At 42.7% G+C, this 27,464-nt stretch overlaps 1 protein-coding gene across 5 annotated transcripts in view; it reads right to left on the reverse strand.

The window, feature by feature from the left end:
- The window catches only part of LOC115114767 (ski-like protein), a 50,503-nt gene that overhangs the window by 14,502 nt on the left and 8,537 nt on the right, over nucleotides 1-27,464 (reverse strand). For 4 of the 5 annotated variants that reach the window (XM_065013742.1, XM_065013740.1, XM_029643258.2 and 1 more), the window contains exons 3-4: nucleotides 11,396-11,494; nucleotides 10,158-10,222 (exon numbers count right to left, since the gene is read on the reverse strand). In XM_065013742.1, the coding sequence (XP_064869814.1) occupies nucleotides 10,158-10,222; nucleotides 11,396-11,494 (164 nt within the window). The remainder of the gene's footprint in view (nucleotides 1-10,157; nucleotides 10,223-11,395; nucleotides 11,495-27,464) is intronic. The other variant, XM_065013741.1, reaches the window with a different exon arrangement.

Here is a 27,464-nt window from a genome sequence, read left to right on the forward strand (position 1 = left end):
AGAGAGAGAGACATGGTGATATGTATACAGGTTGTAACTAGAGAGAGAGAGAGGAGAGACATGGTGATATGTATACAGGTTGTAACTACAGAGAGAGAGAGAGAGAGAGGAGAGACATGGTGATATGTATACAGGTTGTAACTACAGAGAGAGAGAGAGAGAGAGAGAGAGAGAGAGAGAGAGAGAGAGAGAGAGAGAGAGAGAGAGAGAGAGAGAGAGAGAGATGGTGATATGTGATATACAGGTTGTAACTACAGAGAGAGAGAGAGAGAGACATGGTGATATGTATACAGGTTGTAACTAGGGAGAGAGAGAGGAGAGACATGGTGATATGTATACAGGTTGTAACTAGGGAGAGAGAGAGAGGAGAGACATGGTGATATGTATACAGGTTGTAACTAGGGAGAGAGAGAGGAGAGACATGGTGATATGTATACAGGTTGTAACTAGGGAGAGAGAGAGAGACATGGTGATATGTATACAGGTTGTAACTAGAGAGAGGAGAGACATGGTGATATGTATACAGGTTGTAACTACAGAGAGAGAGAGAGACATGGTGATATGTATACAGGTTGTAACTACAGAGAGAGAGATGGTGATATGTATACAGGTTGTAACTAGAGAGAGAGACATGGTGATATGTATACAGGTTGTAACTAGAGAGAGAGAGAGGCGAGACATGGTGATATGTATACAGGTTGTAACTAGAGAGAGAGAGAGAGAGGAGAGACATGGTGATATGTATACAGGTTGTAACTAGAGAGAGAGACATGGTGATATGTATACAGGTTGTAACTAGAGAGAGAGAGAGGAGAGACATGGTGATATGTATACAGGTTGTAACTACAGAGAGAGAGAGAGAGAGAGAGAGAGAGGAGAGACATGGTGATATGTATACAGGTTGTAACTAGAGAGAGAGAGAGAGAGGAGAGACATGGTGATATGTATACAGGTTGTAACGAGAGAGAGAGAGAGAGAGGAGAGACATGGTGATATGTATACAGGTTGTAACTACAGAGAGAGAGAGAGAGGAGAGACATGGTGATATGTATACAGGTTGTAACTAGGGAGAGAGAGAGGAGAGACATGGTGATATGTATACAGGTTGTAACTAGGGAGAGAGAGAGAGAGGAGAGACATGGTGATATGTATACAGGTTGTAACTAGAGAGAGAGAGAGAGAGAGGAGAGACATGGTGATATGTATACAGGTTGTAACTAGAGAGAGAGAGAGGAGAGACATGGTGATATGTATACAGGTTGTAACTAGGGAGAGAGAGAGAGGAGAGACATGGTGATATGTATACAGGTTGTAACTACAGAGAGAGAGAGAGACATGGTGATATGTATACAGGTTGTAAATAGAGAGAGAGAGAGAGAGGAGAGACATGGTGATATGTATACAGGTTGTAACTACAGAGAGAGAGAGAGAGGAGAGACATGGTGATATGTATACAGGTTGTAACTACAGAGAGAGAGAGAGAGGAGAGACATGGTGATATGTATACAGGTTGTAACTAGGGAGAGAGAGAGGAGAGACATGGTGATATGTATACAGGTTGTAACTAGAGAGAGAGAGAGGAGAGACATGGTGATATGTATACAGGTTGTAACTACAGAGAGAGAGACATGGTGATATGTATACAGGTTATAACTAGAGAGAGCGAGAGGAGAGACATGGTGATATGTATACAGGTTGTAACTAGAGAGAGAGAGAGAGAGGAGAGACATGGTGATATGTATACAGGTTGTAACTAGAGAGAGAGAGAGAGGAGAGACATGGTGATATGTATACAGGTTGTAACTAGAGAGAGAGAGAGAGAGACATGGTGATATGTATACAGGTTGTAACTAGAGAGAGAGAGAGAGGAGAGACATGGTGATATGTATACAGGTTGTAACTAGAGAGAGAGAGAGAGAGGAGAGACATGGTGATATGTATACAGGTTGTAACTAGAGAGAGAGAGAGGAGAGACATGGTGATATGTATACAGGTTGTAACTACAGAGAGAGAGAGAGAGAGAGAGAGGAGAGACATGGTGATATGTATACAGGTTGTAACTACAGAGAGAGAGAGAGAGAGAGAGAGAGGAGAGACATGGTGATATGTATACAGGTTGTAACTACAGAGAGAGAGAGAGGAGAGACATGGTGATATGTATACAGGTTGTAACTAGGGAGAGAGAGAGGAGAGACATGGTGATATGTATACAGGTTGTAACTAGGGAGAGAGAGAGAGGAGAGACATGGTGATATGTATACAGGTTGTAACTAGGGAGAGAGAGAGGAAAGACATGGTGATATGTATACAGGTTGTAACTACAGAGAGAGAGAGAGACATGGTGATATGTATACAGGTTGTAACTACAGAGAGAGAGAGATGGTGATATGTATACAGGTTGTAACTAGAGAGAGAGACATGGTGATATGTATACAGGTTGTAACTAGAGAGAGAGAGAGGAGAGACATGGTGATATGTATACAGGTTGTAACTAGAGAGAGAGAGAGAGGAGAGACATGGTGATATGTATACAGGTTGTAACTAGAGAGAGAGACATGGTGATATGTATACAGGTTGTAACTACAGAGAGAGAGAGAGAGAGAGAGAGAGAGAGAGAGAGAGAGGAGAGACATGGTGATATGTATACAGGTTGTAAATAGAGAGAGAGAGAGAGAGGAGAGACATGGTGATATGTATACAGGTTGTAACTACAGAGAGAGAGAGAGAGAGAGGAGAGACATGGTGATATGTATACAGGTTGTAACTAGGGAGAGAGAGAGGAGAGACATGGTGATATGTATACAGGTTGTAACTAGGGAGAGAGAGAGAGAGGAGAGACATGGTGATATGTATACAGGTTGTAACTAGAGAGAGAGAGAGAGAGAGAGAGAGAGGAGAGACATGGTGATATGTATACAGGTTGTAACTAGAGAGAGAGAGAGGAGAGACATGGTGATATGTATACAGGTTGTAACTAGGGAGAGAGAGAGAGAGAGGAGAGACATGGTGATATGTATACAGGTTGTAACTAGAGAGAGAGAGAGGAGAGACATGGTGATATGTATACAGGTTGTAACTAGGGAGAGAGAGAGAGGAGAGACATGGTGATATGTATACAGGTTGTAACTACAGAGAGAGAGAGAGACATGGTGATATGTATACAGGTTGTAAATAGAGAGAGAGAGAGAGAGAGGAGAGACATGGTGATATGTATACAGGTTGTAACTACAGAGAGAGAGAGAGAGGAGAGACATGGTGATATGTATACAGGTTGTAACTACAGAGAGAGAGAGAGAGAGAGAGGAGAGACATGGTGATATGTATACAGGTTGTAACTAGGGAGAGAGAGAGGAGAGACATGGTGATATGTATACAGGTTGTAACTAGAGAGAGAGAGAGGAGAGACATGGTGATATGTATACAGGTTGTAACTAGAGAGAGAGAGAGGAGAGACATGGTGATATGTATACAGGTTGTAACTACAGAGAGAGAGACATGGTGATATGTATACAGGTTATAACTAGAGAGAGAGAGAGGAGAGACATGGTGATATGTATACAGGTTGTAACTAGAGAGAGAGAGAGAGGAGAGACATGGTGATATGTATACAGGTTGTAACTAGAGAGAGAGAGAGAGGAGAGACATGGTGATATGTATACAGGTTGTAACTAGAGAGAGAGAGAGAGGAGATACATGGTGATATGTATACAGGTTGTAACTAGAGAGAGAGAGGAGATACATGGTGATATGTATACAGGTTGTAACTAGAGAGAGAGAGAGGAGAGACATGGTGATATGTATACAGGTTGTAACTAGAGAGAGAGAGAGGAGAGACATGGTGATATGTATACAGGTTGTAACTAGAGAGAGAGAGAGAGAGAGAGAGAGAGGAGAGACATGGTGATATGTATACAGGTTGTAACTAGAGAGAGAGAAAGGAGAGACATGGTGATATGTATACAGGTTGTAACTAGAGAGAGAGAGAGGAGAGACATGGTGATATGTATACAGGTTGTAACTACAGAGAGAGAGAGAGAGAGAGAGAGAGGAGAGACATGGTGATATGTATACAGGTTGTAACTAGAGAGAGAGAGAGAGGAGACATGGTGATATGTATACAGGCTGTAACTAGAGAGAGAGAGAGGAGAGACATGGTGATATGTATACAGGTTATAACTAGAGAGAGAGAGAGAGAGAGAGGAGAGACATGGTGATATGTATACATGTTGTAACTACAGAGAGAGAGAGGAGAGACATGGTGATATGTATACAGGTTGTAACTAGAGAGAGAGAGAGAGGAGAGACATGGTGATATGTATACAGGTTGTAACTAGAGAGAGAGAGAGAGAGGAGAGACATGGTGATATGTATACAGGTTGTAACTAGAGAGAGAGAGAGAGAGAGGAGAGACATGGTGATATGTATACAGGTTGTAACTAGAGAGAGAGAGAGGAGAGACATGGTGATATGTATACAGGTTGTAACTAGAGAGAGAGAGAGGAGAGACATGGTGATATGTATACAGGTTGTAACTAGAGAGAGAGAGAGGAGAGACATGGTGATATGTATACAGGTTGTAACTAGAGAGAGAGAGAGGAGACATGGTGATATGTATACAGGTTGTAACTACAGAGAGAGAGAGAGAGAGGAGAGACATGGTGATATGTATACAGGTTGTAACTAGAGAGAGAGAGAGAGAGAGAGACATGGTGATATGTATACAGGTTGTAACTAGAGAGAGAGAGAGAGGAGAGACATGGTGATATGTATACAGGTTGTAACTAGAGAGAGAGAGAGAGAGAGAGAGAGAGGAGAGACATGGTGATGTGTATACAGGTTGTAACTAGAGAGAGAGAGAGAGAGGAGAGACATGGTGATGTGTATACAGGTTGTAACTAGAGAGAGAGAGAGAGAGAGAGAGAGAGAGACATGGTGATGTGTATACAGGTTGTAACTAGAGAGAGAGAGAGAGAGAGAGAGAGAGGAGAGACATGGTGATGTGTATACAGGTTGTAACTAGAGAGAGAGAGAGAGAGAGAGAGGAGAGACATGGTGATGTGTATACAGGTTGTAACTAGAGAGAGAGAGAGGAGAGACATGGTGATATGTATACAGGTTGTAACTAGAGAGAGAGAGAGGAGAGACATGGTGATATGTATACAGGTTGTAACTAGAGAGAGAGAGAGAGAGGAGAGACATGGTGATATGTATACAGGTTGTAACTAGAGAGAGAGAGAGGCATGGTGATATGTATACAGGTTGTAACTACAGAGAGAGAGAGAGAGAGAGAGAGACATGGTGATATGTATACAGGTTGTAACTAGAGAGAGAGAGGAGAGAGACATGGTGATATGTATACAGGTTGTAACTAGAGAGAGAGCGAGAGAGACATGGTTATCATATGTACAGTGGAAAGTATTCAGACACCTTGACTTTCTCCACATCGTTACGTTTCAGCCTTATTGTAAAATGTATTAACTCGTTTTTTCCCCCCTCAATGTACACACATATCCCATCATGAAAAAGCAAAACCAGATTTAGAAGCGTTTGCAAATTTATTACAGATAAAATCTCAGAACTTTGTTGAAGCACCTTTGGCAGCGATTACAGCCTCAAGTCTTTTGGTACGAGCTTGGCACACCTGTATTCGTGGAGTTTCTCCCATTCTTCTCTGCAGATCCTCTCAAGCTCTATCAGGTTGGATGGGGAGCGTGGCTGCACAGCTATTTTCAGGTCTCTCCAGAGATGTTTGATCGGGTTCAAGGCCGGGCTCTGGCTGGGCCACTCAAGGACATTCAGAGACTTGTCCAGAAGCCACTCCTACATTGTCTAGGCTGTGTGCTTAGGTTCTTTGACCTACTTGACGGGTGAACCTTCGCCCCAGTCTGAGATCCTGAGAGCTCTGGAGCAGGTTTTCATCAAGGATCTCTGTACTTTGCTCCGTTCATCTTTGCCTTGGTCCCGACTCGTCTTCCCAGTCCCTGCCACAGAAAAACATCCCCACAGCATGATGCGGCCACCACCATGCTTCACCGTAGGGATGGTGCCAGGTTTCCTCCAAAAGTAACGCTTGGCATTCAGGCCAAAGAGGTTTCATCAGAGGTTTCATCAGGTTTCATCAGACCAGAGAATCTTCTTTCTCATGGTCAGAGTCCTTTAGGTGCCTTTTGGCAAACTCTAAGCGGGTTGTCATGTGCCTTTTACTGAGGAGTGGCTTCCATCTGGCCACTCTACCATAAAGGCCTGATTCATGGAGTGCTTCAGAGATGGTTGACCTTTTGGAAGATTCTCCCATCTCCTAAGAGGCACCTCCAGAGCTCTGTCAGAGTGACCAGCAGGTTCTTGGTCACCTCCATGACCAAGGCCCTTCTCCCCAGATTGCTCAGTTTGGCCAGGTGGCCAGCTCTAGGAAGAGTCTTGGTGGTTCCAAATTTCTTCCATTTAAGAATGATGGAGGCCACTGTGTTCTTGGGGACCTTCAATGCTGCAGAATGTATACTTCCCTTCCCCAGATCTGTGCCTTGACACAATCCTGTCTCGGAGCTCTACGGACAATTCCTTTGACCTCATGGCTTGGTTTATGCTCTGACATGCACTGTCAAAAGTGGGATCTTTCCAAATCATGTTCAATTAATTGAATTTACCACGTGGACTCCAATCAAGTTGTAGAGACATCAAGGAGGATCAATGGAAACAGGATGCACCGTGAGCTCAATTTCAAGGCTCATAGCAAAGGGTCTGAATACTTATGTAAATAAGGAATGTTTTTGTATTTATCAATTTGAACATTTTTCCCAAAATGTGTTTTGCTTCGTAATTATGGGGTATTGTGTCGATTGCTGAGGAAAATGGTTTTATTTAATCCATTTTAGAATAAGGCTGTAACGTAACAAAATGTGGAAAAAGTCAAGGGGTCTGAACACTTTCCGAAGGCACAGTACACAGGTAGTAACTTAGAGGGAGGGAGAGTAGTAACTATGGTTATCACACGTATACAGCTAGTAACTAGACAGCGAGAGAGCAAAGAGTGAGAAAGAGAAAAAAGACACAGCAATTAGGATTTGGCTGAAAATACTTGAAATTTCCCTTTATGGTTGTGAGGTCTGGGGTCCACTCACCAACCAAGAACTCACAAAATGGGACAAGCACCCAAAGTGAGACTCTGCAAGCAGAATTCTCCAAAATGATCCTCTGTGTACAACATAAAACACCAAATAAAAGGATGCAGAGCAGAATTAGGCCGATACCCGCTGATTATCAAAATCCAGAAAAGACCCGGTAATTTCTACCACCACCTAAAATGAAGAGATTCTCAAACCTTCCATAACAAAGCCATCACCTACAGAGAGACGAACCTGGAGAAGAGTCCCCTAAACAAGCTGGTCCTGGGGCTCTGTTCAAACAGACCCCCAGAACAAGCAACACAATTACACCCAAACAAATCATGAGGAAACAAAAAGATAGATTACTTGACACATTGGAAAGAATTAACAAAAAAAACTGAGCAAACTAGAATGCTATTTGGCCCTAAACAGAAAGTACAGTGGCAGAATACCTGACCACTGTGACTGACCCAAAATTAAGAAAAGCTTTGACTATGTACAGACTCAGTGAGCATAGCCTTGCTATTGAGAAAGGCCGCTGTAGGCAGACCTAGCTCTCAAGAGAAGACAGGCTATGTGCACACTGCCCACAAAATGAGGTGGAAACTGAGGTGCACTTCCTATCCTCCTGCCAAATGTATGACAACAGAGAGACATATTTCCCTCAGACAACACTGACCCACATTTTTTATTTTACTAGGCCAGTCAGTTAAGAACACATTTTTATTTACAATGACGGCCTACCCCGGCCAAACCCTCCCTTACCGGGAAGACGCTGAGCCGCCCTATGGGACTCCCGATCACGGCAGGTTGTGATACAGCCCAGCATCGAACCAGGGTCTGTAGTGACGCCTCTAGCACTGAGACGAGGTGCCTTAAACCGCTGCTCCACTCGGGAGCCTATGATTTGAATGATTCTAAAACAAATCCAATTTGGATAAACTCCCATATCCATTGGGTGAAATACCATTTGTGACCTGTTTCCACAAGAAAAGGTCAACCCGTGAAGAACAAACACCATTGTAAATACAACACATAATTTTCTTGATTTATTTTCCCTTTTGTACTTTCACTATTTGCGCATGGTTACACCACTGTATATACACATGACATTTGAAATCTCTCTATTCCTTTGGAGTGTAATGTTTACTGTTAATTCTGGTTTATTATCTATTTCACCTGCTTTGGCAATGTAAACATGCTTCCCATATCAATAAAGACCTTTGCATTGAATTGAGAGAGAGAGTGCAACAGGGAGACAGATCAGAACATTTACCTTATCATACATATACAGACAAAGAGACAGGCCAAGAGAGATAGACAGACACATGGTTATCATACGTACAGTGCCTTCAGAAAGTATTCATACCCCTGGACTTATTCAAAATGTTGTTGTGTGACAGCCTGAATTCAAAATGGATTAAATATATCTCTACAGCACTTCACCAATCTGGGCTTTATGGAAGAGTGGCCAGACGGAAGCCACTCTTGAGAAAAAGGCATGACAGCACGCCTGGAGTTTGCAAAAAGGCACGTGAAAGACAGATCATAAAAAGGCTAATATTCTGTGGTCTGATGAAACAAAAATGTAACTATTTGGCCTGAATGCAAAGCACTATGTCTGGAGATAACCAGGCACAGCTCATCACCCATCTAACACCATCCCTACCGTGAAGCATGGTGGTGGCAGCATCATGCTATGGGGATGCTTTTCAGCTTCAGGGAGACTGGTAAGGATAGAGGGAACAATGAATGGAGCCAAATAGAGGTTCATTCTTGATGAGAACCTGCTTCAGAGAGCAAACAACCTTAGACTGGGGCAAATATTTATTTTCCAACAGGGCAATGACCAAGCATACAGCCAAAGCAATGCTGGAATGGCTTCAGTACAAGAATATGAAAGTCCTTGAGTGGACCAGCAAAGCCCAGACTTGAATACCATTGAAAATCTGTGGAAGGACTTGAAGATTGCTATTCACCACCACTCCCTCATCTAACCTAACAGAGCTTGAGATAATCAGCAAGGAATGGGAGAAAATCCCCAAATCCAGATGTGTAAAGCTGATAAGACATACCCAAGACGACTCAAAGACGTAATCACAGCCAAAAGTGCTTCTACAAAGTAGGGACTCAGGGATGTGAATACTTATGTAAAGTAGATATCTGTATTTTATTTTCAATAAATTACCAAAAATGTCTAAAAACAGGTTCAATGTGTTATTATGGGGTAGTGTGTGTGTATAAAAAAATCTTTAAAAAAAATCTAGTTTAATCCATTTTGAATTCAGGCTGTAACACAATGTGAAATAAATCAAGAGGGGGGAATACTCTGACAGCAATGTATATGGGTCGTAAATGTATATGGGTCGTAAATAGACAGAGAGAACACCGTCGCGTAGTAATGTAATTTTGACTTCATTGTTTGATTCCACTTGACTTGCATTGTTAAATTAAAAGCAGTTTACCCAAAACCAAATGACTGTTTCTATACTATAGGACATGTTACAGGGACTCAGTCCTGTTACATGAAAACACACATATTTTCACATTGCACTTTAGTAGCAACCCGTCGTAAAAAACCATTGACCAGCCATGGTCTGGTGTCCCAATGAGGGGTCCGTTGTAATCCCGTAGTCTAACCTGCCTGTGTCTACCCTGCCTCCTGTAATCCAGCTAATCTCAGCCTTCATCTGGACCAGATTAATGAGCAGTAGACCACAACTTCACACGGACACATGCAGTCGGTCCAACTAGAGGCAAGGTAGGAAGCAGAGCAGGGGTTTCAGCACTGCTACAGCAACACTCCCTAGGAAGATGCTTGGAACGTTACTTGGCATGGATTGTCAAGGGCAGGGGCTTCCAACGAGGAAGAAACATAGCTAGCCAGTCCCCAGTACTCATTAAGAGTAGACTCCATTGTGGGATAAGAGAGATCCAAATAAGGAAACAAACCTGGGGTGCAACATGGTGGGGTGTCTGGGAGGTGATAGAACGTTGTGGCAGGGGGTAGAAGAAAGAGGATAAAGGGTTAAGGGGTAGTAAAGATTAACATACCTGGGGTGACTGGGCTCTTCCTTGATGTGGGGGAACACCAGAGTAGCCTGGGCTTGGCCTTGAACCTGCAGAAACAATAATAAACCCTTTAATATACTGAGTCTTCATTGCATCTCAATAAAACAGATCAGTAGATGTATAGTATCTGAATGTCAATGTTTGTAGCTATAATTGTGTGCGTTTAGGAGAGGGTGATGTGAGGAGTTGAGAGAAGAGTGAACACTGCCTTTAAATGCTTGAGAGGAGTGGTTGATGAAGCATGCAATTTCAACAGGGGTGCGTGTCAGGACCCGAACCCGGCGTGTCAGGACCCAAACCCGGCGTGTCAGGACCCAAACCCGGCGTGTCAGGACCCAAACCCGGCGTGTCAGGTTACGTGCTTAGGAGGAGTGAGGATTCAGGTGAAGGGGGTTGGAGTAAGGTCAGTGGTAGTGTTGTCACGATACCAGAACTTTGACACCGATACCAGGTTTAGTATCACAATACTGAACACGTTTTTATATATATATAAAACGAGGCACGTTCTATTAGTCACAGAAAGGTCCTTAATCCAGACAGATCTTTTGAGTTAAATATCATGACATTTGAATGTATTCATTAATTAAAAACAATCAATTTGACTTCATTTTCCCCCAACCCATCCAATATAACTACTTCATGGTAATAATTTCCCTACACCCACAATAAGATGTGCTAAATACGTGTATGCAACCAATCAACTTTGATTGGTAAAATCTCTCGCCTATTGATAAACCAAGATGTAGCCTAGACCTATTTCACAATAAAGGCTAGCGTACATTCAATAGGAGTGTGTGCATGCATTGAGTTACTGAGCTTGTTTTGGCTGATTTCATGGCGCTACAGATGTTTGGGAAATATTTGGGAAATTCTGTACTGATCAACAACATTTGCATAGAAGAAATCTCTTATTTTATAAAGTGTGTGTGCGCGCGCTCTCTTTAAGACCCATGACATTCACACACAGTCAGATCGAGGCTCGAGCAAAGATGATCTTGACTGGGGGGGTGAGACAAAATGAATGGATAGAGTCGTGACAATCGGAAAGATCTTTCGTTATGGTTTGCATATCACAAACAAGGTACTAGGGTAGTGAACTGACCCTAGCTTCAGCTGTAAGCTAGAGAGGAAAGTTAGCCTACAAAGCTGGAAGCTACCGGTATCTTCTTGCTTTTTTAAAAATGTTCTAGCCTGTAACAGCCGCTTCCTGTGTGTCGTACCTTGGTCGCTGCGTCATTGTCGGCTAGTTTACTGTTAAGGGACGCTAGAGGTTCTGGAGGAGACGATCTTCTCACCTCGCCGTCCTCTTCTACCACCTTCTGAAACACAGAGACAGAGACAGAAAGAGTTAGACCCTGAGACAGAGGTAGACCTCTGAAGGCTATGACGCAGAACAATTACAGTGACGTAAAAGTACCACAGAAAGAGGGAGTTAGCCAGAGGCTTCCACTCTTCTCCCAGACATAATTTTCCAGGATTTTTTAAAGACATTAATTAATTGCACACACAATCACACACGCTTGCAAGTTCAAACTGCACTGAAACAACAAACATAAGGACATACACCTTTGGGACATAGCGGCCTGTGGGACATAGAGGCCTGTGGGATATAGCACGGAACAATTACAGTAAAGTATTCTACGACAGGAGAGAGACCGATTACACAAACACAACGGGAAAACAAATTCTTACAGAAATGAAAACCACCTATTTATTTGATAAAAACTCTGAATAAACTAAAATTGCTATTTGGCCTCAAGACTATTCAAATTGGAATAATATCTCTACTCTGTCAGATACAAAACAGAGACAGATCCTGACCAAAATCAGGCTCGTCGCCCACCAAATTGGCTACAGAGAAAAGGGAAACACAAAAAGACATGGCTACCCAAAGAGGAGCATCTACAGTGCCTTGCGAAAGTATTCGGCCCCCTTGAACTTTGCGACCTTTTGCCACATTTCAGGCTTGTTTGAAATATCCAATAAATGTCGTTCCACTTCATGATTGTGTCCCACTTGTTGTTGATTCTTCACAAAAAAATACAGTTTTATATCTTTATGTTTGAAGCCTGAAATGTGGCAAAAGGTCGCAAAGTTCAAGGGGGCCGAATACTTTCGCAAGGCACTGTATGTGGTCCTGCACGACAGGGAGATGCACTTTTTTACTTGACCGTGAGAAATACCATAAAATGTGGAAAAAGTCAAGTGGTCTGAATACTTTCCGAATGCACCGTAGCAACACTGTCTAGGAAAAGGTGCCAATTCAACAGCGCAGCGACCGCGGACAGCGACCACTATCCAACGCAGGACAATTTATATTTGTTTTTGCAACATTGTTCTTACATAATATAACCATATACAATTTCAGTAGCACGTTTTAAGAGTGATGGACTGTGCCACCCCCACGCATCAGTCCACTCAGACAGGATCTAATCAGATAGGTGACTTGTACACCATAATTAGTTGCTTTTTTTGCTACTGCTCAATAAAATAACATCTCGGTCAACCAACAGCCTATCGATCAAACAACGGACCAGTGGACTAAATGTGGTCAGCCCTGAGTCCACGACTATGGATGAAATAAATTAACAGTCATTAGTTGTTGGTTGTTGTTTTTTTTTGTTGGAACAAACAGCTGACGGAGAAGACCGCATTTCAGTTTCCGCGGTAACAAGGACTCTTTAGAATTACTATTCTAAATGACTGTAGTAAGCATGAGTGGGTGGAAGGGATGATACGCTTCACAGTAAGCACACCACAGCGCGCACGCACACACACACACACACACACACACGAAACCAGGGGATATTGGATTGAGAGTACAGAATTATTTCTATAACGGATGTTGAAACTACAGGAAAGATTCCTGTCTGGAGGAATCTCATCTGATGAAGAATGTGTCATGTGATGCTACACGCTAGTAACGACACACACACACACACACACACACACACACACACACGAGCCGTCAGGCTACAGGAAGCGGAGCAGTGAAGGAGAGGAAGTGACCCGGGGGAGGACGAAGGGAGCTGTGTGTGCGCGCGAGTGTATGACGGGGGTGGACGACCCTGAATTTCTGCCCTCCTACCCCTGGGCGCCGAAGGCGGTCAGAAATGGGGATGCCAGTACGCTGAGTGTGCTTTCGTATTTGTAATAATGGCCCCAGGTCATATCCTCACAGTGCGGCACAAACTATTTGTTATAGCTTACACATTATGTACCCTCATGTCCTGGAATGGCATGCAGACTGCGTACATGAAATGGGTGATGTAGGCTATTAGTCCAAACAACACTAACAGTAAATGTGACGTTGTATCACAGACAGAGTCACTGCGTTTTGGTACAAAGCCCTCACGGGGAGGGGGTCTCATGGAGGTTCCTAACAGCCAGAGAAGACCGGGTTCTATTCTGGGGGCCCCCCCGAGGTTCCTAACAGCCAGAGAAGACCGGGTTCTATTCTGGGGCCCCCCCTGAGGTTCCTAACGGCCAGAGAAGACAGGGTGTGTGCAACTAGCTCGCTGAAGATAATTAGCTACTTTAGCCTCACTCACATTTCTTCCACTATCGTAGTGATGAACCAGATTTAGAAGCACACTACATGACTAAAAGTATGTGGACACCTGCTCGTTGAACATCTCATTCCAAAATCATAGTCTTATATGGAGTTGCCTCCCCCCCTGATATAACAGCCTCCACTCTTCTGGGAAGGCTTTCCACTAGAAGTTGAAACATTGCTACAGGGACTTGCTTCCAATCAGCCACAAGAAAATTGGTGAGGTTGGACACTGATGTTGGGCGATTAGGCCTGGCTCGCAGTCAGCGTTCCAATGCATCCCAAAGGAGTTCGATGGGGTTGAGGTCTGGGCTCTGTACAGGCTAGTGAAGTTCTTCTACTCCGATTTCAACAAACCATTTCTGCATGGACCTAGTTTTGTGCTGAAACAGGAAATGCCTTCCCCAAACTGCTGCCACAAAGTTGGAAGTACAGAAACGTCTAGAATGTCATCGTATGCTGTAGTGTTAAGATTTCCCTTCACTGGAACTAAGGGGCCTAGCCCAAACCATGGAAAAACAGCCCCAGACCATTATTCCCCCTCCACCAAACTTTACAGTTGGCACTATGCATAGGGGTAGGTAGCGTTAACCTGGTATCCCCCAAACCCAGATTCGTCCGTCGGACTGCCAGATGGCGAAACTTGATTCATCACTTCTTTTAGGCTCGTGTGCGGCTGCTCAGCCATGGAAACCCATTTCATGCAGCTCCCAACAAAACAGTTATTGTGCTGATGTTGCCTCCAGAGGCAGTTTGGAACTCTGTAGTGAGTGTTGCAACCGAGGACAGACAATTTTTACTCGCTATGCACTTCAGCACTCGGCAGTCCCATTCTGTCAGGTTGTGTGGCCTACCATTCCGCGGCTGAGCCAATGTTGCTCCTAGAAGTTTCCACTTGGCAACAACAGCACTTACAGTTGACCGGGGCAGCGCTATAAGGACAGAAATTAGACAAACTGACTTGTTAGAATGGTAGCATCCTATGACGGTGCCACGTTGAAAGTCACTGAGCTCTTCTGTAAGGCCATTCTACAGCCAATGTTTGTCTATGGAGATTGCTGTGTGCTCAATTTTATACACCTGTCAGCAAAGTGTGGCCAAAATAGCCAAATGCACTAATTTGAAGGGGTGTCCACCTACATTTGTATATACAGCACAAGTCAAAAGTTTAGACACCTACTCAATCATTTTAAAAAAACTATTTCTACATTGTGAAAAATAGTGAAGACATCAAAACTATAAAAAGAACACATATGGAATCATGTAGTACATTTAAAAAAATGTTAAATCAAAATATATTTTATATTTGAGATTCTTCAAAGTAGCCATCCTTTGCCTTGATGACAGCTTTGCACACTCTTGGCATTCTCTCAACCAGCTTGAGGTAGTCACCTGGAATGGATTTCAACTTCTTATGGCTGGGGGCAGTATTGAGTAGCTTGGATGAATAAGGTGCCCAGAGTAAACTGCCTGCTACTCAGTTCCAGTTGCTAATATATGCATATTATTAGTAGATTTGGAACGAAAACAGTCTGCTGTTTCTAAAACATTTTCAATTATGTCTGCGAGTATAACAGAACTCATATTGCATGCAAAAAACAGAGAAAAAAAAATCCAACCAGGAAGTGAGAAATCTGAGGTTGGTCGTTTTTCAACTCATTTCCTATTGAAGATAGTGGGATATTGGTCATGCTGCACTTCCTAAGGCTTCCACTAGATGTCAACAGTCTTTAGAACCTTGTTTGATGCTTCTACTATAAAGTTGGGGCAAATGAGAGGGGAATGAGTCAGAGGTCTGCCAGAATGCCTTGAGCTTGTGACGCTCGTTCACGTGAGAGCGAGCTCTGTTCCATCGCAATTCTACAGACAAAGGAATTCTCCGGTTGGAACATTATTGAAGATTTATGTTAAAAACATCCTAAAGAATGATCCGTTACTTCGTTTGACATGTTTCTACGGCCTGTAACTGAACTTTCGGACTTGCGTCATGAATTTGGATGACTGGGCGGAATGCGCTAACAAGGAATAATTTGGACATAAATAACAGACATTATCGAACAAAACCAACATTTATTGTGGAACTGGGATTCCTGGGAGTGCATTCCGATGAAGATCAAAGGTAAGTGAATATTTTATAATGTTATTTCTGACTTTGTTGACTGCACAATATGGCAGATATATTTTTGGCTCGTTTGGGCTCCGAGCACCGTACTCAAATTGCATGGTTTGCTTTTTCCGTAAAGCTTCTTTGAAATCTGACACAGCGGCTGCATTAAGGAGAAGTGTATCTAAAGTTCCATGTAAAACACTTGTATTTTCATCAACATTTATAATGAGTATTTCTGTAAATTGATGTGGCTCTCTGCAAAAACACCAGATGTTTTTGGAACTACTGAACATAACGCGGCAATGTAAACTAATATTTTTTTGATACAAATATGAACTTTATCGAACAAAACAAATGTATTGTGTAACATGAAGTCCTATGAGTGTCATCTGATGAAGATCATCAAAGGTTAGTGATTAATTCTCCCTCTACTTCTGATTTTTGTGCTGGAAAAATGGCTGTGTTTTTCTGTGACTTGGCTCTGACCTAACAATCGTTTGTGGTGCTTTCACCGTAAAGCCTATTTGAAATCGGACACTGTGGTGGGATTAACAAGAAGTGTATCGTTAAAATGGTGTGAAATACTTGTATGTCTGAGGAATTTTAAATTATGAGATTTCTGTTGTTTTGAATTTGGCGCCCTGCACTTTCACTGGATGTTGTCATATCATTGGCAAAGGTTGACTACTTTGAAGAATATCATATATAAAAATATATTTTGATTTGTTTAACACTTTTTTGGTTACTATATGATTCTGTGTTATTTCATAGTAGAATAATAGTTTATACATAAACTGTGTAGAAAATGGTAAAAATAAACATGATTCCATATGTGTTATTTCTTAGTTTGTCTAAACTATTATTCTACTATGTAGAAAATGGTAAAAATAAAGAAAAACCCTTGAATGCGTAGGTGTCCAAACTTTGACTGACTGACACACACAATAAAAAATAAATGATATGGAGATTCGGATAAAAGGAAACCCAATAGAGCTAAGCACAGGCAAAATCCCAGAGGAAAAATTGCTTCAGTCTACTTTCGAAAAGACACAGAGAGAGGAATTCACCTTTCAGCAGGACAATAACCTCAAACACAAGGCCAAAAATACAGCGGGGCTGCTTACCAGATCGACATTGAATGTTTGAGTGCCCTAGTTACAGTTGTGACTAAAATAGGTTTGAAAATCTATGGTAAGACTTGAAAATGGCTGTCTGGCAACTTCAGAGTTTGAATAATATGCCAATATTGTACAATGCAGATGTGCAACAAAGCTCTTAAGAGACTTACCCAGAAAGACTCACAGAATAAGTCAAGAGATATGACTACTGTGTGAAGGCACTAATTGAGTGGTAAGAGAAGAGGATTATTTTAATGCCATTTCTGGTCTCCCCCCCCATCATCTTTGAATCGAGAGAGCGATGACACTGCTTTTATATGGTGGATTCGTGTTAAGACCAGTTTCCTTTTTATTATGTAAATGTGATATTTCAGTTTTTTTTTTTTTACACATTTGCAAAAAATAAATAAAAATACTACTACAAATCTCTTCTTGCTATGTCATTATGGGGTATTGTGTGTAGATTGAGGAGTGGGGGAAAAAATGATGTAATCCCTTTTAGAATAAGGCTGTAGCGTAACAAAATGTGGGAAAAAAGTCTAAGGGGTCTGAACACACTACATTTCCTGTGTCTGAGTGTATAGCACTGTCTTGTGTGTAAAGTCTGGGCATGTCTGGGCCTCTCCATTTACATCTTACCATTAACAATCACAGTTCCAACAGGGGCTGGGCACAGAGGAGTCTTTCACACAGACATCTCTACAGTACATATTAACACACAGCCCCCTGGTTGCTCTAGGAGACTCTAGGAGACCAGACATTGATGTCTTAAATATTTTCATTGGTTAACTCAATTAATGTATTACTTACTAGTAATTATTCTGGTCTGCATCCCAAATTGCACCCTATTCTCTATAGGGCCTTATTCCCTACATAGGGAATAAGGTGCGAAATTGGGGGCCGGGGGGGGTGCAATTTGGGATGCAGACCTAGTTCTCCTAGTTATCCTCTTTCCTTTGTTGTTGGAACCAGCGCCGTCTATCGAGGTCAAGTAGTGAGACAAGGGAACAGCAGTCTGTGTGTTCAGACGGTTGCCTGACTGCTTGGCTGGAGTGCGTATGTAAACTAGCTGCAGTTACAATAAAGCTCCTTCCCCTGACCGTGCCCCTGACAGAAAAACAGGGCAGGAGCACTACTCGGTGTAGAGGTGACGTTTCCCTAGTAAGTCTTAAAGATTCTTTCCATAGATGGGATGGTTTGAAATAATGCAGTGACTCTCGTCCAGAGCTATGAACAGATTTCCGTAAAAAGAGGGGAAGAAAGTGTTTGAGAAAAATATTTAAAAACTGGCAGAGCGAGAGAGCGAGCAAGAGGGAGGCAGGCCTTGAGGGATGAGGGAGAGAAAGAGACAAGGGGGAGTGGGGGGGAGAGAGCGCGAGAGGAGAGACACTGAGGGAGGCCCGCCCTAGCGTGTGATTGGCTGAATAGGTGGGTTGTTCCAGGCTGAGTGTTCCGTTCAGTGGAAGTTATGTGAGGTCAAAGTTAGTCTCACCCAGGAGGAGAGGAGTGGAGAGGGGTGCCGCGGGGGAGGAGAGGGGATTTCATAACATGCTGCTGCATGAGGGTTTTTGCATGTCTGAGTATTATGTAGAGAAAGACAGAAAAACAGTGTGTGTGTGTGTATATATAATTAAAAAAATAGAAAGGGGAGGCTGACCGAGACAACAGCAGGAACCAGCTGTCCTAGACTGACCCACCCCCTCTCCTCCCTTCACCCTGTAGCAGCTCAGCCTTTCCCCTGGGCGGCTATAATTAAGCAATAAGGCACAAGGGGGTGGGGTATATGGCCAATATACCACGGCTAAGGGCTGTTCTTATGTACCACGCAACGCAGAGTGCCTGGATACAGTCTTCAGCCGTGGTATATTAGCCATATACCACAAACCCCTGAGATGCCTTATTGCTATTATAAATTGGTTACAAACATAATTACAGCAGTGTAAAAAATGTTGTCATACCCATGGTGTACGGTCTGATATACCACAGCTGTCAGCCAATCAGCATTCAGGGCTCAAACCACGCAGTTTATAATACACTCCTAGCCTTAGCTGTATGTCTAGATTAATACTCTAGGCTCTCTTTCCCTCCTCTCCTCCCAGACAGATCCTTATCGGATCGTTGCAACACTTATTTTGTTACCCTCTTCTAAATTGGGCCCATGGGGTCATTGACTGTTTAAAAGCACGTGTGTGTGTGTGTGTGTGTGTGTGTGTGTGTGTGGGGGGGCTCTAGACACACTGTCTGGGAAGATCCATTCTAGAACCTTGCAGAACTTATGAATATAAGAGTAGAATCATTAGAACAATAAAAGAGGATAGTTATGCAAGTTAGTGAACACGAGCAGTTCTGGAGACGTGTTTGAGGAGAGAGAGCGAGAGCGCGAGGAGAGAGAGCGAGAGCGCGAGCGCGAGGAGAAGAGAAGAGAGCGCGAGAGAGAGAGAGAGAGAGAGAGAGGAGAAGAGAGAACGAGAAAGAATTTGAGGAGAGAGACTGGTCTGTGGTAATGTAAGTCACTGGTCTGTAACTAGAGGAAGACAGAAAATCAGCTGTCTGCACCGCAGCTGCCGTCTAGGCCCTACCGACACACACACACACGACACGGGGACACACACGGGGACACACACACTGCTCTCAGAACAAAATGATATATAAATGCTCCCAGCCTCACACACATTCCTAACAAGCACACAAGTGTCCTTTTATAATCTGAAAGTGTGTATATTAGGACACGGAGTCCCTCCAGACAGACTAGCAGGTATTTCACAACCAGGCCAAGGAGTCACGCACCGAGAATCTCTGCCTTTAAATCAGAGAAGACAAAACCTCTCCAACCACCCTATCGGTCTGTGTGTGTGTGTCTCGGTGGGAAGTTCAAACACTCGTCATCCTCATTACCTCATTGTTTTAGACACCACACACACACACTAACGAGCTGCCAGTTTAGTTATCGTCATCTTTTATAGTAGAGGCGGGACGATACCAGTATTGCAAAACAGTACCGTGGCAAGGAAACTTCTTTAAGGGAAAAAAAGCCCTAATGTTGGAAAGAAACGTTGTCATTCATGTATTTATTTTCCAAAATATAAAAATACATCAAATATAAAAACACACATTTAAATACAGCAGGGTTTTAAAAGGATCAAATAGTTTGGTCTGCTTCGTGTTTTCATGCTGGTATCGTCACCGACCTATTTTAAAGCATTAGTCTTATCTCACCAACGTCTCTATTGACACTCAACGCTGTATCATTACCAGATCGTTGCTGTACAAGTTGTTGAGAAAACAATTACATGACTATTCCATTGTTGAAATACACGTCAGGGTCACCATTTGATAACCTGGTTCTTCATATTTGGTGTGAACAAATATGACAGGCCAAGTTCAAATTTCAGTTAAAAACTTGGTCAGTTAGGCCTCCCGAATAGCACAGCGGTCTAAGGCAGGGCTCTACATTTTACTCGCACATGCACCAATATATTTTTGCTGTGTGACCTGGAATTTAAAATTGTACGAGCACCAGTTTCCCTAGAAAAAAATAAAGGATTCTAGCTTTATTATCTCAAATGTTTTAGATTGTTCACCTACATTTTTCATATTAGGCGCACAAGTTCTCCTTGTAAAAAAAGGTCAGCGTAGAGCCCTTGGTAAAGGGAGGAGAGGCTAGCTAGGCTACTAGGTACAGTGGCTACTAGGGATGCACATTACTAAAAAATTAAATACAAATATCGGTTAACATATCGGAAGATGTTAGCCAAAATGCCAACATCGGTATCGGGCCAATGTCTAGTTTAAAGCCGATGTCAAAATGTACCTACGTTATATTAGGTATGCACATTTCGTAATGATGCCACGTAAAATGTTGCACTACATATGCAACACAGCACTTATAACCTTGCCCACAATGTCTGCTTTGTGGATCGAGCAGTCATTTGAAAAGAGTAAGACAATTTCAGCAAGGCAAATCAAAAGGCGAAATCCATTAACGCCAAGATAATGGAATTATTTGCCCTTGACAAATCAACTGTTCTCTGTCGTGAGTGATGTTGGCTTTCGCCGACTGGTCGAGCACCGGTACAAACTACCAAGTGCGCTATTTTTTCAGATGTTGCCCTACCAGAGTTAAACAGTAATAGCATCACTGCTATTAGCTAAACGGCATACATACATACTATGGAACGCTGTTTGGGTCTTTGTTGGTCAAAAAGATACAATAGCACTGTCAAAGCTATACAAAAAAAGTCTGCAAACAAAAGGTCACGAACTGCAACTTCTGGGGAAGCGACCTTTAGCTTTGTACCTAGCTAGCACCAATACAACACCTCTTGCAATGAGATGCAGTGCCTTAGACCGCTGCATCCATGTGTGTGCGTTAAGAATTCTAGTGCAGTTAAATAGTTAAAAGTCCGCTAAAATTTTAAATATCAGTGTCGTTGTTTTGGCAAGGAAAATATTGGATATCGTATCGGCCAAAAATGTCATATCGGAGCATCACTAGTGGCTCCACTAGGCACAATGGACCAATGAAGAGACGAGACCGGGGTTGTGTTCAGTAGAAATCATTGCAGCAAAACACTGAAGCAAAAACGCCAAAATTAGAATTTATTGGATAAGTTCTGGTGGCAATTGTTCCCCATTTGGTACCTAATGAATACAACCAAGGGCCTTGACTCCTGAACACTCCAATAGGGATATGGAAACAGCAGCCTTTAGGGAAAAACACACTTCCAGTAGCCTCACAGAATCAACCCCCGATCCGTGTGTTAGTTTAACCCTTACTTCTCGTCAGCCAGCCACTGTTTACACAGTGTCAATGTGCACATTGTAACCCAGTCCAAGGGTTTCCAGACACACACAAAAAGCTAAGCTCTCTCTCACTCTCTGAAGGCATGTTCTCCGTCACTCCATAGGAAAGTACACGACTAAGGGCCTTGACTTCTCAACACTCCAATACGGATATGGAAACAGCAGCCGTTGGGGAAAACAAACTTCCAGAAGTTAAGTCTCGGTCCTCACTTTCTCAAAAACCCATTGGAGGAGGTCAGAGGGAGGGTTTGAGGGTTGAGTACGAGAGAAGTACGCAATTGAGTAGGCTTAGGCGGTATACCGTAGTATCTGGAAAAAGCCAGGGGATTGTTTTTCAAACTATTTCATAATTGTATTTTTTATCAATTTGAATCTGTAGCTACTTTAAGTAAATACGTAGTCAACTTGAGATCGAGAACATTGTGTTCATGTCATTGGTCACATGATGTCACGTGGTGTTTGTTTACAAGCTAACAACGATAAGAGACCGGAGCCTTGTGTCACAAACAGTAGTGCAGCATGCACCAGGTGATCTAATTACAGTTTGCAATTCACAACCACCAGATAGTTATTAGCGTTATGTATTAGCTAGTTATCTTACTAGAGCGAAGTGGTTAGCTTCTTCCAAAATCCAGCATTTTCTTGGTAACAGCAGAATCCCCTCCTGGATAAAGAACCTTGCCAGCTAGCATTAGTTTTGTGTGTGCAGAAAACTGAGTAGGGTTTGAGTTACTAGTATACTTCAGGTCAGAAACTGTACAAAACGTTCGCAATGCGGTCGTTAGTGTTGTCTAACTTAAATGCTATCAGGATTCCTTAATACTTGTTAGCCTTTTGGTAAGTGACTATTTGGGCTTTGAATATTAGTACTTTTTAAATTAATACTGCAGTCAACTTGTGCACTAGGTAATAAAGCATATTGCGTTCATCATTTTGCCAGTCAGGTAATTGTTTTATGATGCTTAAGGTTACTAGTTTCCCAAAACAGCAGTTAAATGTTATTGGTCAAATACATGTTTAGCAGATGTTGCGGATGTAGCAAAATGCTTGTGTTCCTAGCTCCAACAGTGCAGTAATATCTAACTAAATGCGTGTGTTCCTAGCTCCAACAGTGCAGTAATATCTAACTAAATGCGTGTGTTCCTAGTTCCAACAGTGCAGTAATATCTAACTAAATGCGTGTGTTCCTAGCTCCAACAGTGCAGTAATATCTAACTAAATGCTTGTGTTCCTAGCTCCAACAGTGCAGTAATATCTAACTAAATGCTTGTGTTCCTAGCTCCAACAGTGCAGTAATATCTAACTAAATGCGTGTGTTCCTAGCTCCAACAGTGCAGTAATATCTAACTAAATGCTTGTGTTCCTAGCTCCAACAGTGCAGTAATATCTAACTAAATGCTTGTGTTCCTAGCTCCAACAGTGCAGTAATATCTAACTAAATGCTTGTGTTCCTAGCTCCAACAGTGCAGTAATATCTAACTAAATGCTTGTGTTCCTAGCTCCAACAGTGCAGTAATATCCAACACTACACCAATCTAAAAGTAAAAGAAGAATGTAATCAAGAAATATTAGGATGAGCAATGGTCGGAGTCCGGAGTGTGTGAGGTACTTTTGTTCATGCATGTGGAGCCCCTACAAATTAGTGGATTTGGCTATTTCAGCCACACCCGTTGCTGACGGGTGTATACATTTTTGGGGGGCACACAGCCATGCAATCTCCATAGACAAACACTGGCAATAGAATGGCCTTACAGAAGAGCTCAGTGACATTCAAACGTGGCACTGTCATAGGATGCTACCGTTCTAAGTCAGTTTGTCTAGTTTTTGCCCTGCTAGAGCTGCCCCAGTCAACTGTAAGTGCTGTTATTGTGAAGTGGAACTGTCTAGGAGCAACAACATCTCAGCCACAAAGTGTTAGGCCACACAAGCTCACAGAAAGGGACCGCCGAGTGCTGAAGCGCGTAGCGTGTAATAATCGTCTCTCCTTGGTTGCAACACAGACTACAGAGTTCCAAACTGCCTCTGGAAGCAACATCAGGACAAGAACTTTGTCGGGAGCTTCATGAAATGAGTTTCCATGGCTGAGCAGCCGCACACAAGCCTAAGATCATCAGCCAAGCGTCAGCTGGAGCAGTGTAAATCTAGTCGCCATTGGACTCTGGGGCAGTAGGGTAGCCTAGTGGTTAGATTGTTGGACTAGTAACCTGAAGGTTGCAAGTTCAAACCCCTGAGATGTCAAGGTACAAATCTGTCGTTCTGCCCCTGAACAGGCAGTTAACCCACAGTTCCTAGGCTGTCATTGAAAATAATAATTTGTTCTTGACTGACTTGCCTAGTAAAATAAAAGGTAAAATAAAAAAAATAAAACTCTGGAGCAGTGGAAAGCGTTCTCTAGAGTGATGAATCACGCTTCACCATCTGGCAATCCGACGGAAGAATCTGGGTTTGGTGGATACCAGGAGAATGCTACCTGCCTCAATGCATAGTGCCAACTAAAGTTTGGTGGAGAAGGAATAATGGTGTGGGGGTTAGGCCCCTTAGCTCCAGTAAAGGGAAATCTTAACGCTACAACATACAAGGACATTATATACGATTCTATGCTTCCAACTTTGTGGCAGCAGTTTGGGGAAGGCCCTTTCCTGTTCCAGCATGACAATGTCCCCGAATGGTTGGTCGAGATCGGTTATGGACAGCATCCGCAATGAGAATTCCTTAGTACTTGTTAGCATTCGGATAAGTGCAGTTTTTTTGGGGGGTGTTAAGTTTGGGGGATAATGCTCCCCTTCTGTGCACTAGCGGTAATAATGTAGAACCCAGGATGGCACAGGCATGGAATGAAGGTATGGAAATCTGAATACAGCTCAACCCTACAATTCAGCCTCTCTCCCCCCCCTCTCGCTCTTCAACTTCCAGCAGGATGTGGAAACAGTGAGTCAGTCAGCGTGGTAGATCAGCAGGTGGCTGGGTTGTTTCCCAAAATTGCACCTTATTCCCTAAAGTGCACTACTTTTGACCAGGGCTCTGTGGAGCTCCCAGTCTAAAGTTGTGCACTGTATAGGGAATAGGGTGCCATTTGAGGCAGTCCCAGTCTGGAGGATGAATGCTAGCAGCTAGGGACCAGCCCTACAGTCTGTCCACTTCTCTCTCACACACACACATACCCTACATTATTCATCTCATATGTATACGTATGTACTCTATATCATCTACTGCATCTTTATGTAATACATGTATCACTAGCCACTAACTATGCCACTTTGTTTACATACTCATATGTATATACTGTACTCGATACCATCTACTGTATCTTGCCTATGCCGTTCTGTACCATCACTCATTCATATATCTTTATGGAGATATTCTTTATCCCCTTACACTTGTGTGTATAAGACAGTCGTTTTGGAATTGTTAGTTAGATTACTTGTTGGTTATTACTGCATTGTCAGAACTAGAAGCACAAGCATTTCGCTACACTCGCATTAACATCTGCTAACCATGTGTATGTGACAAATAAAATTTGATTTGATTTCGATTTGACACACACACACGGGGAGGGTTAGATATTAGAAAGGAATCCCAGTGCAGGGAGACTTCTCACACACTCCTATGTCCATTCTAATGGGGGGGGGTAATGTCACCCTGGAGCAGACAGTCACCTGCTTCCTCTACAACAGAACCTTTACAGGAATCTGCTCTGTGCCCTTTCAGAACAGCCCAGGTTCATGTTACAGCGGACTGTGAACGTGCGTGTACCACAACACACAGTGTAGTACAAATGTTGTACAGTAGTCAACATTAAAATTCCACCAATCAGAAGACAGAAAAACAAGTTCAAACAACCAAGACAGAGAAAAAATATATATACAGCACCAGCACAGCGCTCCCCCCCCCCCTCCCCAGGCAGAATACAGAACAGTCCTCCCCCCCTTCAGGCATAGACGGCAAAGAATAACCTTCACCTGAAACTGTCACAGACACGAGGACCTCTGATGAGTGAGACACAGAGGGATGTGTCACTAACTTCCAGTTATTAGCAGCTCATTACAGAGACATTAGGGTCTCACACACCTTACGGTGTATCATGTGTCCTGCTGAAGGTGTGTATTAGTCTGCTCTGCAGTGGAGATGTGTCTGTGAGTGAGTGGCCCCCAGGTCTGTCCATCTGATAGGATTCACAGTATTTTTCCTGTTAAAAAAAATAAAAAATTAAAAAATAGAGCTTTGTTTATATGAACCCCTTATAAAACAAGCCCATTTTTACCACATTCTTGCCTGTATACGTGTTTTATACCTCCCGTGTGCATGCCGGCTTGCCGGAGAGGAGTGGTAGTAGTAGTTTGCAGATGTGGGTGGGCATTTATTTTAATTGAATATACCCCATTAAAAAAATAATTCCATTTGTCCGACAAACAGTGGCAGTCCTGTGGGCGAAAACAACTCGTTGATGAGAGAGGTCGAAGGAGAATGGCAAGAATCATGCAAGTTAACAGGCGGAACACAGACAGACAAATAACGGTGGTGTGCAGAATTCTAACTCGGAACGCACAACTTGTCGGTCCTTGTCACGGACGGGCTACTGCAGCAAACACCGGGTTCCACTCCTATCAGCTAAGAAGCTGCTCCAGTGGGCACACGATCACCAACACTGGACAATTGAGGAGTGGAAAAACATTGTCTGGTTCGACAAATCCCAGTTCCTGTTGCGTCATGCTGATGGCAGAGTCAGGATTTGGCGTAAGCAGCACGAGTTCATGACCACATCCTGCCTGGTGTCAACAGTACAGGTTTGGGGTGGTAATATAATGGTGTGGGGAATGTTTTCCTGGCACACGTTAGGTCCCTTGAATTGATTCATGTTTCCATGTCCCGAAGAATTCAGGCTGTTCCGGATGCAAAAGGGGGGGGGACCTGTTACTTGATGGGTGTATCTAATAAACTGCCCACTTAGTATATTTCATAGTAAGATTATAACAGAATAAAATACAAAGAATATTTTTCCCACAGAACTTGTGTCACGGGAACATGTAGAACTGCTGTCAAATAAAAAGTTATTTTGAAAGAGCCCAAACCTAATGCATTGTGTCAAAAAGCCACTCTCTCCTACCCTCACTGCACTTTGATAGGGAGCAGGCGTAGCGTTACTTACATTGTGTATTTACACCTTGATACTGATAGAAAATAATAGCAATCCTATTTTCAAAAGCATGCAAGTCTCATGCTCATATTTCACAACCTCAACAGGCTTTTGGAGTTGCCTTTATGCGACCAAGAAAATAATTTTAAAAAGTCTACACTTGATTTAGGTTACATTATTGCATGCTAAATGTTTCTGAACAGACCTTGATGAGCAAATATAATAGATGAGCTATACTACCCCCCCTACACATATTTACCCAGTCAGAAACTAAATGAACCAAATAGCCTATTCGGTGAAACAAAACAAAAAATCACATTGAGACAAGTCAGTGAAGTTAGGCTTTTGGTTGAGACTAGGCCTTTAAGTGACGAGCAAAAAAACCACTCTTTAAACTACGTAACATGGCAACATGATCTAATAAAAGGAACCAACTAGACACGACAATCATGAACATGGCTTTATCTTGGCCAGGTCGCAGTTGTAAATGAGAACTTGTTCTCAACTAGCCTACCTGGTTAAATAAAAAGGTGAAATAAATGTAAAAATATATATATTTAAAATTCAATCACCT

This window comes from Oncorhynchus nerka, linkage group LG9b, assembly GCF_034236695.1.
Source record: "Oncorhynchus nerka isolate Pitt River linkage group LG9b, Oner_Uvic_2.0, whole genome shotgun sequence".
Lineage (NCBI taxonomy): Eukaryota > Metazoa > Chordata > Actinopteri > Salmoniformes > Salmonidae > Oncorhynchus > Oncorhynchus nerka.